Source organism: Phocoena phocoena, chromosome 9 (assembly GCF_963924675.1).
Source record: "Phocoena phocoena chromosome 9, mPhoPho1.1, whole genome shotgun sequence".
In the NCBI taxonomy this organism is placed as follows: domain Eukaryota; kingdom Metazoa; phylum Chordata; class Mammalia; order Artiodactyla; family Phocoenidae; genus Phocoena; species Phocoena phocoena.
This window is the reverse complement of record NC_089227.1, coordinates 41,374,636-41,389,085: the sequence shown is the minus strand read 5'-3', so window position 1 is coordinate 41,389,085 and position 14,450 is coordinate 41,374,636. Positions and strand designations below refer to the sequence as shown.

General features: G+C 38.6%; 1 protein-coding gene across 1 annotated transcript in view; it reads right to left on the bottom strand.

The window, feature by feature from the left end:
* THSD7A (thrombospondin type 1 domain containing 7A) overlaps positions 1-14,450 on the bottom strand; it is a 449,328-nt gene that overhangs the window by 211,866 nt on the left and 223,012 nt on the right. The window contains exon 3 of the mRNA XM_065883756.1: positions 1,310-1,558. Coding sequence (XP_065739828.1) covers positions 1,310-1,558 — 249 coding nt within the window. The remainder of the gene's footprint in view (positions 1-1,309; positions 1,559-14,450) is intronic.

Below are 14,450 nucleotides of genomic sequence, written 5' to 3'. Positions count from 1 at the left end.
AATGGCGTTTGAATATTTGAGAGGATAAAGAATAAAACACCTAGCTTGAGACAAAAATGGAAGACACTTGTAGGAGACAAAACACTCTGATTAGAGAACCTGGCAACTTCCTTGAAACTGTTATGTAGAGGGGAACACACAAGTCAGCAGGACAGGCAGAGTAGTTAGGAAGAAAACTCTCTAGAGCATTCCGTCACTTGTTATATCAGAGAAGGGATGATTCCAAAGTGCTGCATAATTGAAGATCTTGTCTGAATCATTACTATTCTTTGTTATTATTATTATTACTGTTAGAAATGGGAGGAGGAACAATAATAGTAGCTATTTTCCTCCTCACTGTGTCATGCAGTTCAAGCTGTATGCATGTTCTCTAAGTATTTGAAATATTCCAGGGAACCTTTCAAGGAAGCTTGTGCATATCTACTGAGAAACTAAGATTCTGTAAGTTGTTTCATAAATATTCTATATTCAGACTAAGCTGAAATATATTTATCACCAAGATAATTCACAGTAATGTCTTGGAGATGATATTTTTTAAGGGTAAAAAGAATATAGTTACACTGCCAAATATTTCAAAATTAGTCTTATTTCATCTGAATTCAATGCACATTGACTGGGCACTTACTGTATGCCTGGTTCTATGACATGCAAGCAATTAAAAAACAAACAAGCCCCACCCCCAAGGTTCATAAGCAGTCTTTGTCCTGAAGGAGCTTAAAGTCTCATTATTTTGATGTAGCATTTTACTCCATTCAATAGGAATTGTTATATACAGTACTGAATTTTAATGGGACCTGCTCAATAAGCAATAGGAACCTGTATTTTGAAACTTTATTTTACCTTATAGACTAGTTGACAAACTACAGCCAAATCCAACCTGTCCCCTGTTCTTATAAGTAAATTTTATTGGAACATATCCACACTCATTTGTTTACATATTACCTATAGCTCCAATGGCAGAGCTGAAGCGTGACAGAGACACATGTGGCTTGTAAAGGCTAACATATTCACTATCTTCTCCTTTATGGAAAAAGCCTGCCAATCCCCATTATAGAAAATACACAAACAGGGAATTGCCGTTAAAAATCTAACTTTCATGGAGACTGGGAAATACAGCTTGTTAAAGACACTTTTACCCTGTAAAACCAGTAATTTTTACAGGATAGTGTTTGTAGAGAGATATTTTTCTACTTCGAATTTGTAAAAATCTCTATTTCTCAACATACTATCCAGTTGAAATCAAACCGCTAAAGGAACATGCAGTTTGGGCAGAAAGGGCAGCAGATGCCACCATCCTTTATTTACTCACATGGCACAGGGGGCAACTCCATCTCCTTGAGACACACAGGGTTCTTTTTCCTCAAGTTCTGGACACTCCTTCTCACTGCCAATAGGAAACTGCCTGATGAGCCGCGTCCTCACACGGGTGCCTTTAGGGGATGCCATATCATGGCATGTTTTTGAGCAGGGGCTCCACTCAGACCACTCTGACACCTGGCACTCTTTGGTGATCACACAGGCCTGGAAGGTCAGCGGCAGCTTCTCTTGTTGGCAAAAGCTGCAAAAGAGCATCAATATTCTCATCACAGACTCACAGGCAGGCATGAACTTTGTCTTCTACACGCCAGAGTGAAATCAGCTTGGACATTTTTATTTCTACTTGGAGGTACAATTCCAATTTCATTAAAAAGATATCAACATTTACGATGTGTAAAAGCTGTTAGACTCAAAGCTAACATTTGCATTTCTTCCTATTTTGTAAGAGTTGTTAAACCGCTCATAGGAAATAGAAAATAAACGGGTTATGCAAAATTAGCTGAAACTAAGTTTACCATATTGTTCATTTTACTCATTCCAGATTTGTCTTTATTTAGAAAATGAGGAACCAAGAACTGTTAACATATGATAATTTCCATTTAGTGATTTAAATAAACATGCCTGGATAACTAATACAATATTGAACAGAAAAAGTCATTTAATTTATGCTTAATATTATTTTTAATACTGTTTGAAACATTAGCTGTCAATTACAATGTATGTTTATTCAAATACATCAACTTTTCCAGTTCATACTTTAATGTAAGGTATACATATGAGTATATTAATTAAATACATTGTAAGCATAAATATAAATCTATTTAAGCTATATTACTGTAGAGATATCCTCTAAATAGATCTTTAATTCATCAGTAAAGTATTTATGTTCAAATCCGTATCTATCTAATCCTCCTTGAATTAGAGGGATGTTGAATTCTAAATTGTAATGTCTACATACGAAGATGATGTTACAAATGTCATCAACTACGGGCATATGCACTTTGAGGGGTTTTCCTGGAATTGGATGGCCTTGCGTTGATTCTTAGTTGAACTCCTGCCCATTCTCAGCAACTAGTAGCTCACGTTTACAAGACACAGGAGGCATGCTGCCACGATAGGGCATCTGTTCCAGTGGGAGAGTTCACTGATAATTCTGTCTCATCATTCAGGTGCTATATTTAACTATGATAACCAACCATACAGAGAGGCAGGTCCATTTTAATATAACAACTCACATACAATCTTTTTAATTCTACTGGCATGTGTATGAAAATTGCATTCCTAGGAGACAATTAGAGCTCAATATGTCAAAGTCAATTTGTCTGAGCTGAGAGGTCTGGGCAGGAGAATCATCTGAGAGTGGCAGTAAAAGAGCCCTGTGAGTCAGCTCTGTTCTTCTTATAACAACAGAGAGGACCAGAATCCCAGTTTTACTCAAATGTCATATATTGAGTGTTAATGATGTATTAGGTACAACACTAACCTTAGAACAAAACTTTCTCTGTGATGAACAAGTTTTCACTCTAACACTTGTGAGTTTATCCAGGAAAATCAGGCAAAATAATGACCAAATGATGACCTCTATAACTCCTTTTTTACAAAACTCTCCATGTTAATTTCCTCTTAGATACATTTCTAATCCTTCATGAGATTGTATTCATATACATATATGCATATGTTATCCTCTGTGTATTACTTACCAAGTCCATATTCTATGTAGAGGCAGAGAATTAACAATCCCTTTTAATCTTTTGTGGAGAATTTGACCATCAGTTAAATACCTCCAGTTACAGTTACCTGGTAACCTGATGAAAGCTGAAATATCAGCTATGTTACCAGATAATATTATTTATGATACAATGATCAATTTTGATAAATTCCATTTGCTCTGGAGAAACTAAAACTACCTGGTAGGCAGCCACAACTTTGGGCTTGGCTGAATGTGTCAGCTCTTGGAATAGGGCTTGTTTTTTGTGTGGACTTTGCAGTCTATGACTACGGGATCACTTCAAGAGATATCGGCGCCTGTGGGGCCTGAGACTTTTAAGCCAAGGCAACTCTTGGACTTGCCAGATGTAGATTTATCTTCTTCCATCTGAATTGTGCTGCATTGATTTCTAGAAGAATTACCACCAGATGAGGAATGTCTGTTGCTACAATGATGACAAGTTCTTTATCTTTCTAAGTAGACTGATGCCAGACAGCAGTCTTGTGTGTCTTGTGTAGCTGAAAGTCTGCACAGCCTAAGTTTAAAACTTAATTCATATTACCTCATTTAATGCTTCCAATAATTCTTTTATGTGGGTACCATTATCATTTCCATTTTACAGGGAAGGAGTCTCTGAAAGGTTAGGGAATGTGTTTAAGATCATATAGGAATGTGTAAGTAGGGAACTAAAATTTGAACTTGGATTTTCTAAAATCAGAGCCCATTTTCTTAATCACTTTGCCCTACTGCTTCTCACAGTTTAAACTGACTATAAATCTGTTTGTTAGAGCAACTGCTGTAGCTGAGGCCAGTGCCAAGGTTACTGGCACATTGTGAATCCAATAGTTTCACTATTTCACAGCCCCAGGATTCGTACCACCCTAGCACTTTGCAAATGTGCTACTTGCTCTAAGGAGGACTTAGTAATTATGGAAAAGTCAAAACAAATACATTTTCCTGATACATGTTTTTAATACAGGTCCTACATATGAGAAATCAGCAGCATAAACATGAGAACAGTATTAAGTTATATGATTATACAGTTTTTAATATATGTGATGTATATAACATAGCTACCTACTTATCTGTCTATCTATAGTTTGTTTTTCCTTTAATTTTCCAATACCATTATTTCAGCAAATGTGAATCAAGTAACTCTACATATTAGGCTTTAGAAGTACAAAGACAAGATTATAGTAATTAAATTGGGAGCATATAATTCTGCTTGGGGAGGCACAGAAGGCTATACGAAGTAGTACATTACTACGAAGTTTTCATATTGAGTGACGGTAATCAATGGAAATATGGAATAAAAGTCTTTTCTTTGTTTGTTGGTGGGTGGGGGAAATATAGATTTTTCCTTGGCCCCAGTGTAAGGAGTTTTTGTTGAGCAGCGGAAATAAGAGTGGAACTGAAGCCTAGGTCAGATCAAGGGCAGTTATGTAGATCTAGAAAAGCACCTCCTCTGAGTGAGAGAACCATTCAAAGCTGTGGAGCATGAAGGACATGATATTTGTATTTTATATAAATTCCAATAGTAGGGTGCAGGACAGAATAACAGGGTATAAGATCAGAAGCAAGCTAACTATGATGATGACGATGATGATTATGACATTAATATTTATAGTAAATATATATTGAGTGCTTACTGTGTGCCAGACACTGCTCAAACTGAGTGAGGTATGATTATGAAGATGAGATTAATCATCATTGAATGTCTAGTGTGAACCATGTACTGTATTAAGTTTTACTTAGAGTATCTCATGTAATCCTTAAAACTATTCTGTAAGATGGAGATCCATCTTTTTTTTTTTTTAAGATAAGGAAATGGAATCTAAATGTCTCACTTAAGTCTAGATAAAGTAGCAGGACTAGGATTCTAACTAGATCTTTCTGCTTATGAGGCTTATCAAAGTATGAACAAAGGCAATGGCAGTAGAAATTAAAAGGGGTTACAAACTATAAAAAGGGGAGTTAGAAACTATACAACCTGATGGATAGTTGAAGGGTTAAAAGAGAGGAAGGAGTCATTAAATAACTTGGAAGTTTCTAGCTTTGGCAATCTGGTGAGCATCACTGCAATTCTTTGAAATGGAGAACATGGAATAAAAAGCAAGTTCCTGGCAGTTGATAATTGAGTTCAACATTATTATCTTGATTAGATATGGACACATCCAGTACATATCCAACATGCAGAAATGTCTAGTAGACAGATCCAGAATTAAGGATCAGGGTTTAGTTGAAAGTTCTGGATGGCTTGTATACTTTTAAAAGTCATGAGCAGAACAGAGTTCAAAGCCAAGGCCACAGGAGTAGCTGAGGGCTCACACACTGGGGCTCATTTTAGGCCTGAATAACTCACACATGGCCTTACAGTGGACTTTGGTAGGTCCATGAACATTGTGATGCATATTAATTTCATTTTGTAATTGTTAGTTGGACTAAATAGGATCACCAAATCACCCATGCTTACTAAATTATTCAGCTGCCACCCTCAACCATTTTCTCCTTTATTCTGGCCATGCAAAAAGGTGACACTAGAGAGCTTAGGGGAACTATCCATTTTGGTTCATTATGGTTTTCCTGAGAACATGCCCCTCTGGAGGTCAAAGGCATAGGCTGTGCTTCTGCAAGGGCAGCCTGGTAGAAGATGTGATGGTCACTGTGACAGTTTCCTTTTCATTTATGTGGTACATTCAGGATAGCCCAGATGGCTAAGACTGACAGAACAAAAGTCTGGCTTTGAGACAAAAGCAGATATTACTTAATCACCTTGTATCAGACACAGAGGAATCAGACTAAAAAAAAAAAATGAAAAAGTGGAGAGCAGGAGCTTCAAGATGGCAGAAGAGTAAGACACGGAGATCACCTTCCTCCCCACAAATACATCAGAAATACATCTACGTGTGGAACAACTCCTACAGAACACCTACTGAACGCTGGCAGAAGACCTCAGACCTCCCAAAAGGCAAGAAACTCCCCACGTACCTGGGTAGGGCAAAAGAAAAAACAGAGACAAAAGAATAGGGACGGGACCTGCACCAGTGGGAGGGAGCTGTGAAGGAGGAAAGGTTTCCACACACTAGGAAGCCCCTTCGCAGGAGGAGACTGCGGGTGGCAGAGCAGGGGGAGCTTCGGAGCCGCGGAGGAGAGCGCAGCAACAGGGGTGCGGAGGGCAAAGTGGAGAGATTCCCGCACAGAGGATCAGTGCCCACCGGCACACACCAGCCCGAGAGGCTGGTCTGCTCACCCGCCGGGGCGGGTGGGGCTGGGAGTCGAGGCTCGGGCTTCGGAGGTCGGATCCCAGGTAGAGGACTGGGGTTGGCTGCATGAACACAGCCTGAAGGGGTTAGCGGCCCCCAGAGACGGACATGAGACGCTAAGGCTGCCGCTGCAGCCACCAAGAAGCCTGTGTGCGAGCACAGGTCACTCTCCACAACCCCCTTCTGGGGAGCCTGTGCAGCCCGCCACTGCCAGGGTCCCAGGATCCAGGGACAACTTCCCCGGGAGAACGCACAGCATGCCTCAGGTTGGTGCAATGTCATGTCGGCCTCTGCTGCCACAGGCTCGCCCCACATCCGTACCCCTCCCTCCCCCAGGCCTGAGTGAGCCAGAGCCCCCCAGTCAGCTGCTCCTTTAACCCTGTCCTGTCTGAGCGAACAACAGACACCCTCAGGCAACCTACACGCAGAGGCGGGGCCAAATCCAAAGCTGAACCCCAGTAGCTGTGCAAACAAAGAAGAGAAAGGGAAATCTCTCCCAGCAGCCTCAGAAGCAGCAGATTAAATCTCCACAATTAACTTGATGTACCTGCATCTGTGGAATACCTGAATAGACAACGAATCATCCCAAATTGAGGAGGTGGACTTTGGGAGCAACGATACATATATATTTTCCCCTTCTTCTCTTTTTGTGAGTGTGTATGTGTATGCTTCTGTGTGTGATTTTGTCTGTATAGCTTTGCTTTTACCATTTGTCCTAGTGTTCTGTTTTTTTTTCTTTTCTTCTTTTTTTAGTATACTTTTTAGAGCTTGTTATCATTGGTGGATTTGTTTTTTGGTTTGGCTGCTCTCTTCTTTCTTTCATTCTTTTGTTACTTAAAAAATTTTTTTGATAATTATTTTTTATTTTAATAACTATTTTATTTTATTTTATCTTTTTCTTTCATTCTTTCTTTTTTTCTCCCTTTTATTCTGAGCCATGTGGATGACAGGCTCTTGATGCTCCAGCCAGGTGTCACGGCTGTGCCTCTGAGGTGGGAGAGCACAGTTCAGAACATTGGTCCACTAGACAGCTCCCAGCTCCACGTAATATGAAACAGCAAAAATCTCCCAGAGAGCTCCATCTCAACGCCAAGACCCAGCTCCACTCAAGAACCTGCAAGCTACAGTGCTGGAAACCCTATGCCAAACAACTAGCAAGACAGCAACACAACCACACCCATTAGCAGAGAGGCTGCCTAAAATCATAATAAGGCCACAGACACTCCAAAACACACCACCAGACATGGACCTGCCCACCAGAAAAACAAGATCCAGCCTCATTCACCAGAACACAGGCACTAGTCCCCTCCACCAGGAAGCCTACACAACCCACTGAACCAAACTTAGCCACTGGGGACAGACACCAAAAACAACAGGAACTATGAACCTGCAGCCTGCAAAAAGGAGACCCCAAAAACAGTCAGATAAGGAAAATGAGAAGACAGAAAAACACACAGCAGATGAAGGAGCAAGGTAAAAACTCACCAGACCTAACAAATGAAGAGGAAATAGGCAGTCTACCTGAAAAAGAATTCAGAATGATAGTAAAGATGATCCAGAATCTTGCAAATAGCATGCAGAAAATTCAAGAAATGTTTAATAAGGACCTAGAAGAAGTAAAGAGAAAACAAACAATGATGAACAATACAATAAATGAAATTAAAAATTCTCTAGAAGGGATCAGAAGCAGAATAACTGAGGCAGAAGAACGGATGAGCGACCTGGAAGATAAAATAGTGGAAATAACCACCACAGAGCAGAATAAACAAAAAAGAATGAAAAGAATTGAGGACAGTCTCAGAGACCAAGGCACCAACATTCGAATTATAGGGGTCCCAGGAGAAGAAGAGAAAAAGAAAGGGACTGAGAAAATATTTGAAGAGATTATAGTTGAAAACATCCCTAATATGGGAAAGGAAATAGTTAATCAATTCCCAGAAGCACAGAGAGTCCCATACAGGATAAATCCAAGGAGAAACATGCCAACACACATATTAATCAAACTATTAAAAATTAAATACAAAGAAAACATATTAAAAGCAGCAAGGGAAAAACAACAAAACAACACACAAGGGAATCCCCATAAGGTTAACAGCTGATCTTTTAGCAGAAACTGCAAGTCAGAAGGGAGTGGCAGGACATATTTAAAGTGATGAAGGAGAAGAACCTACAACCAAGATTACTCTACCCAGCAAGGATCTCATTCAGATTTGATGGAGCATTTAAAACCTTTACAGACAAGCAAAAGCTAGAAGAATTCAGCACCACCAAACCAGCTTTATAACAAACGCTAAAGGAACTTCACTAGGCAGGAAACACAAGAGAAGGAAAAGACCTACAATAACAAACCCAAAACAATTAAGAAAATGGGAATAGGAACATATATAGTGATAATTACCTTAAATGTAAATGGATTAAATGCTCCAACCAAAGACATAGACTGGCTGAATGGATACAAAAACAAGACCCATGTATATGCTGTCTACAAGAGACCCACTTCAGACCTAGGGACACATACAAACTGAAAGTGAGGGAATGGAAAAAGATATTCCATGCAAATGGAAATCAAAAGAAAGCTGGAGTAGCAATTCTCATATCAGAGAAAATAGACTTTAAAATAAAGACTGTTACAAGAGACACAAAAGGACACTACATAATGATCAAGGGATCAATCCAAGAAGAAGATACAACAGTTGTAAATATTTATGCACCCAACATAGGAGCACCTCAATACATAAAGCAAATACTAACAGCCCAAAAAGGGGAAATCGACAGTAACACAATCATAGTAGGGGACTTTCACACCCAACTTTCACCAATGGACAGATCATCCAAAATGAAAATAATTAAGGAAACACAAGCTTTATATGATACATTAAACAAGACAGAATTAATTGATATTTATAGGACATTCCATCCCAAAACAACAGAATACACTTTCTTCTCAAGTGCTCATGGAACATTCTCCAGGATAGATCATATCTTGGGTCACAAATCAAACCTTGGTAAATTTAAGAAAACTGAAATAGTATCAAGTATCTTTTCCAACCACAATGCTATGAGACTAGATATCAAGTACAGGAAAATATCTGTAAAAAATACAAACACATGGAGGCTAAACAATACACTACTTAATAACGAAGTGATCACTGAAGAAATCAAAGAGGAAATCAAAAAATACCTAGAAACAAATGACAATGACAACATGATGACCCAAAACCTATGAGATGCAGCAAAATTAGCTCTAAGAGGGAATTTCATAGCAATACAATCCTACCTTAAGAGACAAGAAACATCTCAAATAAACAACCTAACCTTACACCTAAAGCAATAGAGAAAGAAGAACAAAAAAACCCCAAAGTTAGAAGAAGGAAAAAAATCATAAAGATCAGATCAGAAATAAATGAAAAAGAGATGAAGGAAATGATGGCAAAGATCAATAAAACTAAAAGCTGGTTCTTTGAGAAGATAAACAAAATTGATAAACCACTAGCCAGACTCAACAAGAAAAAAAAAAAAAAAAGGGAGAAAACTCAAATCAATAGAATTAGAAATGAAAAAGGAGAAGTAACAACTGACACTGCAGAAATACAAAGGATCATGAGAGATTACTGCGAACAACTCTATGCCAATAAAATGGACAACCTGGAAGAAATGGACAAATTCTTACAAATGAACAACCTTCCAAAACGGAATCAGGAAGAAATAGAAAATATGAACAGACTAATCACAAGCACTGAAATTGAAACTGTGATTAAAACTCTTCCAACAAACAGAAGTCCAGGACCAGATGGCTTCACAGGCTAATTCTATCAAACATTTAGAGAAGAGCTAACACCTATCCTTCTCAAACTCTTTCAAAATATAGCAGAAGGAAGAACACTCCCAATCTCATTCTATGACGCCACCATCACCCTGATACGAAAACCAGATAAAGATGTCACAAAGAAAGAAAACTACAGGCCAATATCACTGATGAACATAGATGCAAAAATCCTCAACAAAATACTAGCAAATAGAATCCAACAGCACATTAAAAGGATCATACACCATGATCAAGTGGGGTTTATCCCAGGAATGCAGTGATTCTTCAGTATACGCAAATCAATCAACGTGATACACCATATTAAAAAACTGAAGGAGAAAAACCATATGATCATCTCAACAGATGCAGAAAGAGCTTTCAACAAAATTCAACACCCATTTAGGATAAAAACCCTGCAGAAAGTAGGCATAGAGGGAACTTTCCTCAACATAATAGAGGCCATATATGACAAACCCACAGCCAACATCGGCCTCAATGGTGAAAACTGAAAGCATTTCCACTAAGATCAGGAACAAGACAAGGTTGCCAACTCTCACCACTCTTATTCAACATAGTTTTGGAAGTTTTAGCCACAGCAATCAGAGAAGAAAAGGAAATAAAAGGAATCCAAATCGGAAAAGAAGAAGTAAAGCTGTCACTGTTTGCAGATGACATGATACTATACATAGAGAATCCTAAAGATGCTACTAGAAAACTACTAGTGCTAATCAATGAATTTGGTAAAGCAGCAGGATACAAAATTTATGCACAGAAATCTCTGGCATTTCTATACTTTAATGATGAGAAGTCTGAAAGTGAAATCAAGAAAACACTCCCATTTACCATTGCAACAAAAAGAATAAAATATCTAGGAATAAACCTACCTAAGGAGACAAAAGACCTGTATGCAGAAAATTATAAGACACTGATGAAAGAAATTAAAGATGATACAAATAGATGCAGAGATAGACCATGTTCTTGGATAGGAAGAATCAACATTGAGAAAATCATGGTACTACCCAAAGCAATCTACAGATTCAATGCAACCCCTATGAAACCACCACTGGCATTTTTTACAGAACTAGAACAAAAATTTTCACAATTTGTATGGAAACACAAAAGACCCCGAATAGCCAAAGCAATCTTGAGAACGAAAAACGGAGCTGGAGGAATCAGGCTCCCTGACTTCAGACTATACTACAAAGCTACAGTAATCAAAACAGTATAGTACTGGCACAAAAACAGAAATATAGGTCAATGGAACAGGATGGAAAGCCCAGAGATAAACCCATGCTCATACAGTCACCTTATCTTTGATAAAGGAGGCAAGAACATACAATGGAGAAAAGTCAGTCTCTTCAATAAGTGGTGCTGGGAAAACTGGACAGCTACATGTAAAAGAATGAAATTAGAACACTCCTTAATACCATACACAAAAATAAACTCAAAATGGATTAAAGACTTAAATGTAAGGCCAGACACTATCAAACTCCCAGAGGAAAACACAGGCAGAACTCTCTATGACATAAATCACAGCAACCTCCTAGAGAAATGGAAAAAAAAACAAAAGTAAACAAATGGGACCTAATGGAATGTAAAAGTTTTTGCACAGCAAAGGAAACCGTAAACAAGACGAAAAGACAGAATGGGAGAAAATATTTGCAAATGAAGCAACTGACAAAGGATTAATCTTCAAAATTTACAAGGAGCTCATGTAGCTCAGCATCAGAAAAACAAACAACCCAGTCCAAAAATGGGCAGAAGACCTAAATAGACCTTTCTCCAAAGAAGATATAGAGGATATACAGATTGCCAACAAACACATGAAAGAATGCTCATCATCATTAATCATTAGAGAAATGTAAATCAAAACTACAATGAGATATCATCTCACACTGGTCAGAATGGCCATCATCAAAAAATCTACAGACAATAAATGCTGGAGAGGGTGTGGAGAAAAGGGAACCCTCTTGCACTGCTGGTGGGAATGTAAATTGATACAGCCACTATTGAGAACAGTATGGAGGTTCCTTAAAAAACTGAAAATAGAACTACCATATGACCCAGCAATCCCACTACTGGGCATATACCCTGAGGAAACCATAATTCAAAAAGAGTCATGTACCATAATGTTCATTGCAGCTCTATTTACAATAGACAGGACATGGAAGCAACCTAAGTGTCCATCAACAGATGAATGGATAAAGAAGATGTGGCACATACATACAATGGAATATTACTCAGCCATAAAAAGAAACGACATTGAGTTACTTGTAGTTAGGTGGATGGATCTAGAGCCTGTCATACAGGGTGAAGTGAGTCAGAAGAGAAAAACAAATACCGTATGCTAACACATATATATGGAATCTAAAAAAAAAAAAAAGTGGTCACGAAGAACCTAGGGGCAAGACGGGAATAAAGATGCAGACCTACAAGAGAATGGAGTTGGTGACACGGGGAGGGGGAAGGGTAAGCTGGGACAAAGTGAGAGAGTGGCATGGACATATATACACTACCAAACGTAAAATCGATAGCTAGTGGGAAGCAGCCGCATATCACAAGGAGATCAGCTCGGTGCTTTGTGACCACCTAGAGGGGTGGGATAGGGAGGGTGGAAGGGAGGGAGACGCAAGAGGGAAGAGATATGGGGACATATGTATATGTATAACTGATTCACTTTGCTATAAAGCAGAAACTAACACACCATTGTAAAGCAATTATACTCCAATAACGATGTTAAAAATAAATAAAAAAGAAAAGAAAAAAACAAATGGAGAGCAAACTTTAATATTTGTCTTTAAAGAGACTTTATTTTGAAAGTTAACAGAGCACAAACTTTTGACAGTTACTTTTAAACTCCGATTATCCAATATATTTAACATTTTTTATTTTAGGGCAAGGTTAAAACTAGTATACTGTAGATTACATTTTGTTTCTTTTTTGATAAGTTATACTACACAAAAATAAAGTGCTGTTTCAAATCTTTTTTCCTAAAATTACTTCTGTAGTCCATTTAATAATCATAACACCTGACAAAATATACCTTCTTTCTGAAGGTAGCCTAATTAGCCTCCCAAAATACCATTATCATTTTTAGCTTCTTAAATAGAAACTCTCCAGGACTCTCATTTCCTTAAGATCAAATCCAAACTTTCCTTTCTGGTAATTGAAGCTCTCTATAATCTGTCACTGCTTCCACGGCCCTCTCTCTGGTCACTCAGCCAAAATTAATTTTTAGTCTTCCTCCCCAGTAGCCTGCAATTCTGTGCAGTCTCCTTACTGTCCCCAGATAACAGTGGCCTGCTTCTATCTACCCACTTTTGTCTACACTATTTGCCATGTGGAATCCCATCTCCCATCTCTCTTCTGTGTCTCTGTGAAGCGAATTCACTCAGGACCTAGGTGGTAAGGTTGAAGCTCAGGAAAAGTCTCGAAATGTGGCCTGAACCATCCCTCCCCAAATGGCACCATCTGACAATTTTTCCTTCTCACGGAAAGCAGATGAAATAGTAGACTGAAAATACAATGTCATAAGTTATTGGCAAGAAATGTGTGTCCCTAGTGGTATGGACATATATACACTACCAAATGTAAAATAGATAGCTAGTGGGAAGCAGCCGCATAGCACAGGGAGATCAGCTCGGTGTTCTGTGACCACCCAGAGGGGTGGGATAGGAAGGGTAGGAGGGAGACACAAGAGGGAGGAGATACGGCGATATATGTGTATGTATAGCTGATTCATTTTGTTATAAAGCAGAAACTAACACACCATTGTAAAGCAATTATACTCCAAAAAAGATGTTAAAAAAAAAATGTGTATCCCTTACAAATAGGTAGGTTGACTATATGCATTGAGGTGGCCCAAAAGTGACATCTGTAAATCCCCCATTTGTAGTCTCTTTGCTTAGAACCGACTTGTTTAATCCCTTCTTTCTCGTATCTCCTCTTTACTGATAGATAAATAGATATCGATATATGAAAAAAAAAACCTTTCTCTCTTTTTGTTCTAATAAGGCAAAAGAGAAAAAAGGAGTCATAGTAGTTATGCTTGGAAATCACCACAGGCCCACTGTTTCTAATCCAGGGAAAGTAATAAAAGGGATCAGAATAGTTTCTCATTATCTTGCTGAAGCCTAACATCTGTAGTCAGGAGCTCTGGAGGTGGAAGTTATTCCTGAAGGCTTAGTCTGACCTAGAATTTTGCTACTAGAAGTTTGGTCTGTGGACCAACACCATGGCCATTAACTGGGAGCCTGTTAGACGTGCAGAGTCTCAGACCCCCAGGTTACACTACTGAGTCAGAATCTGTATTTTAACTACATTCTCAGGTGATCCATAAGCACACTGAAATTTGAGA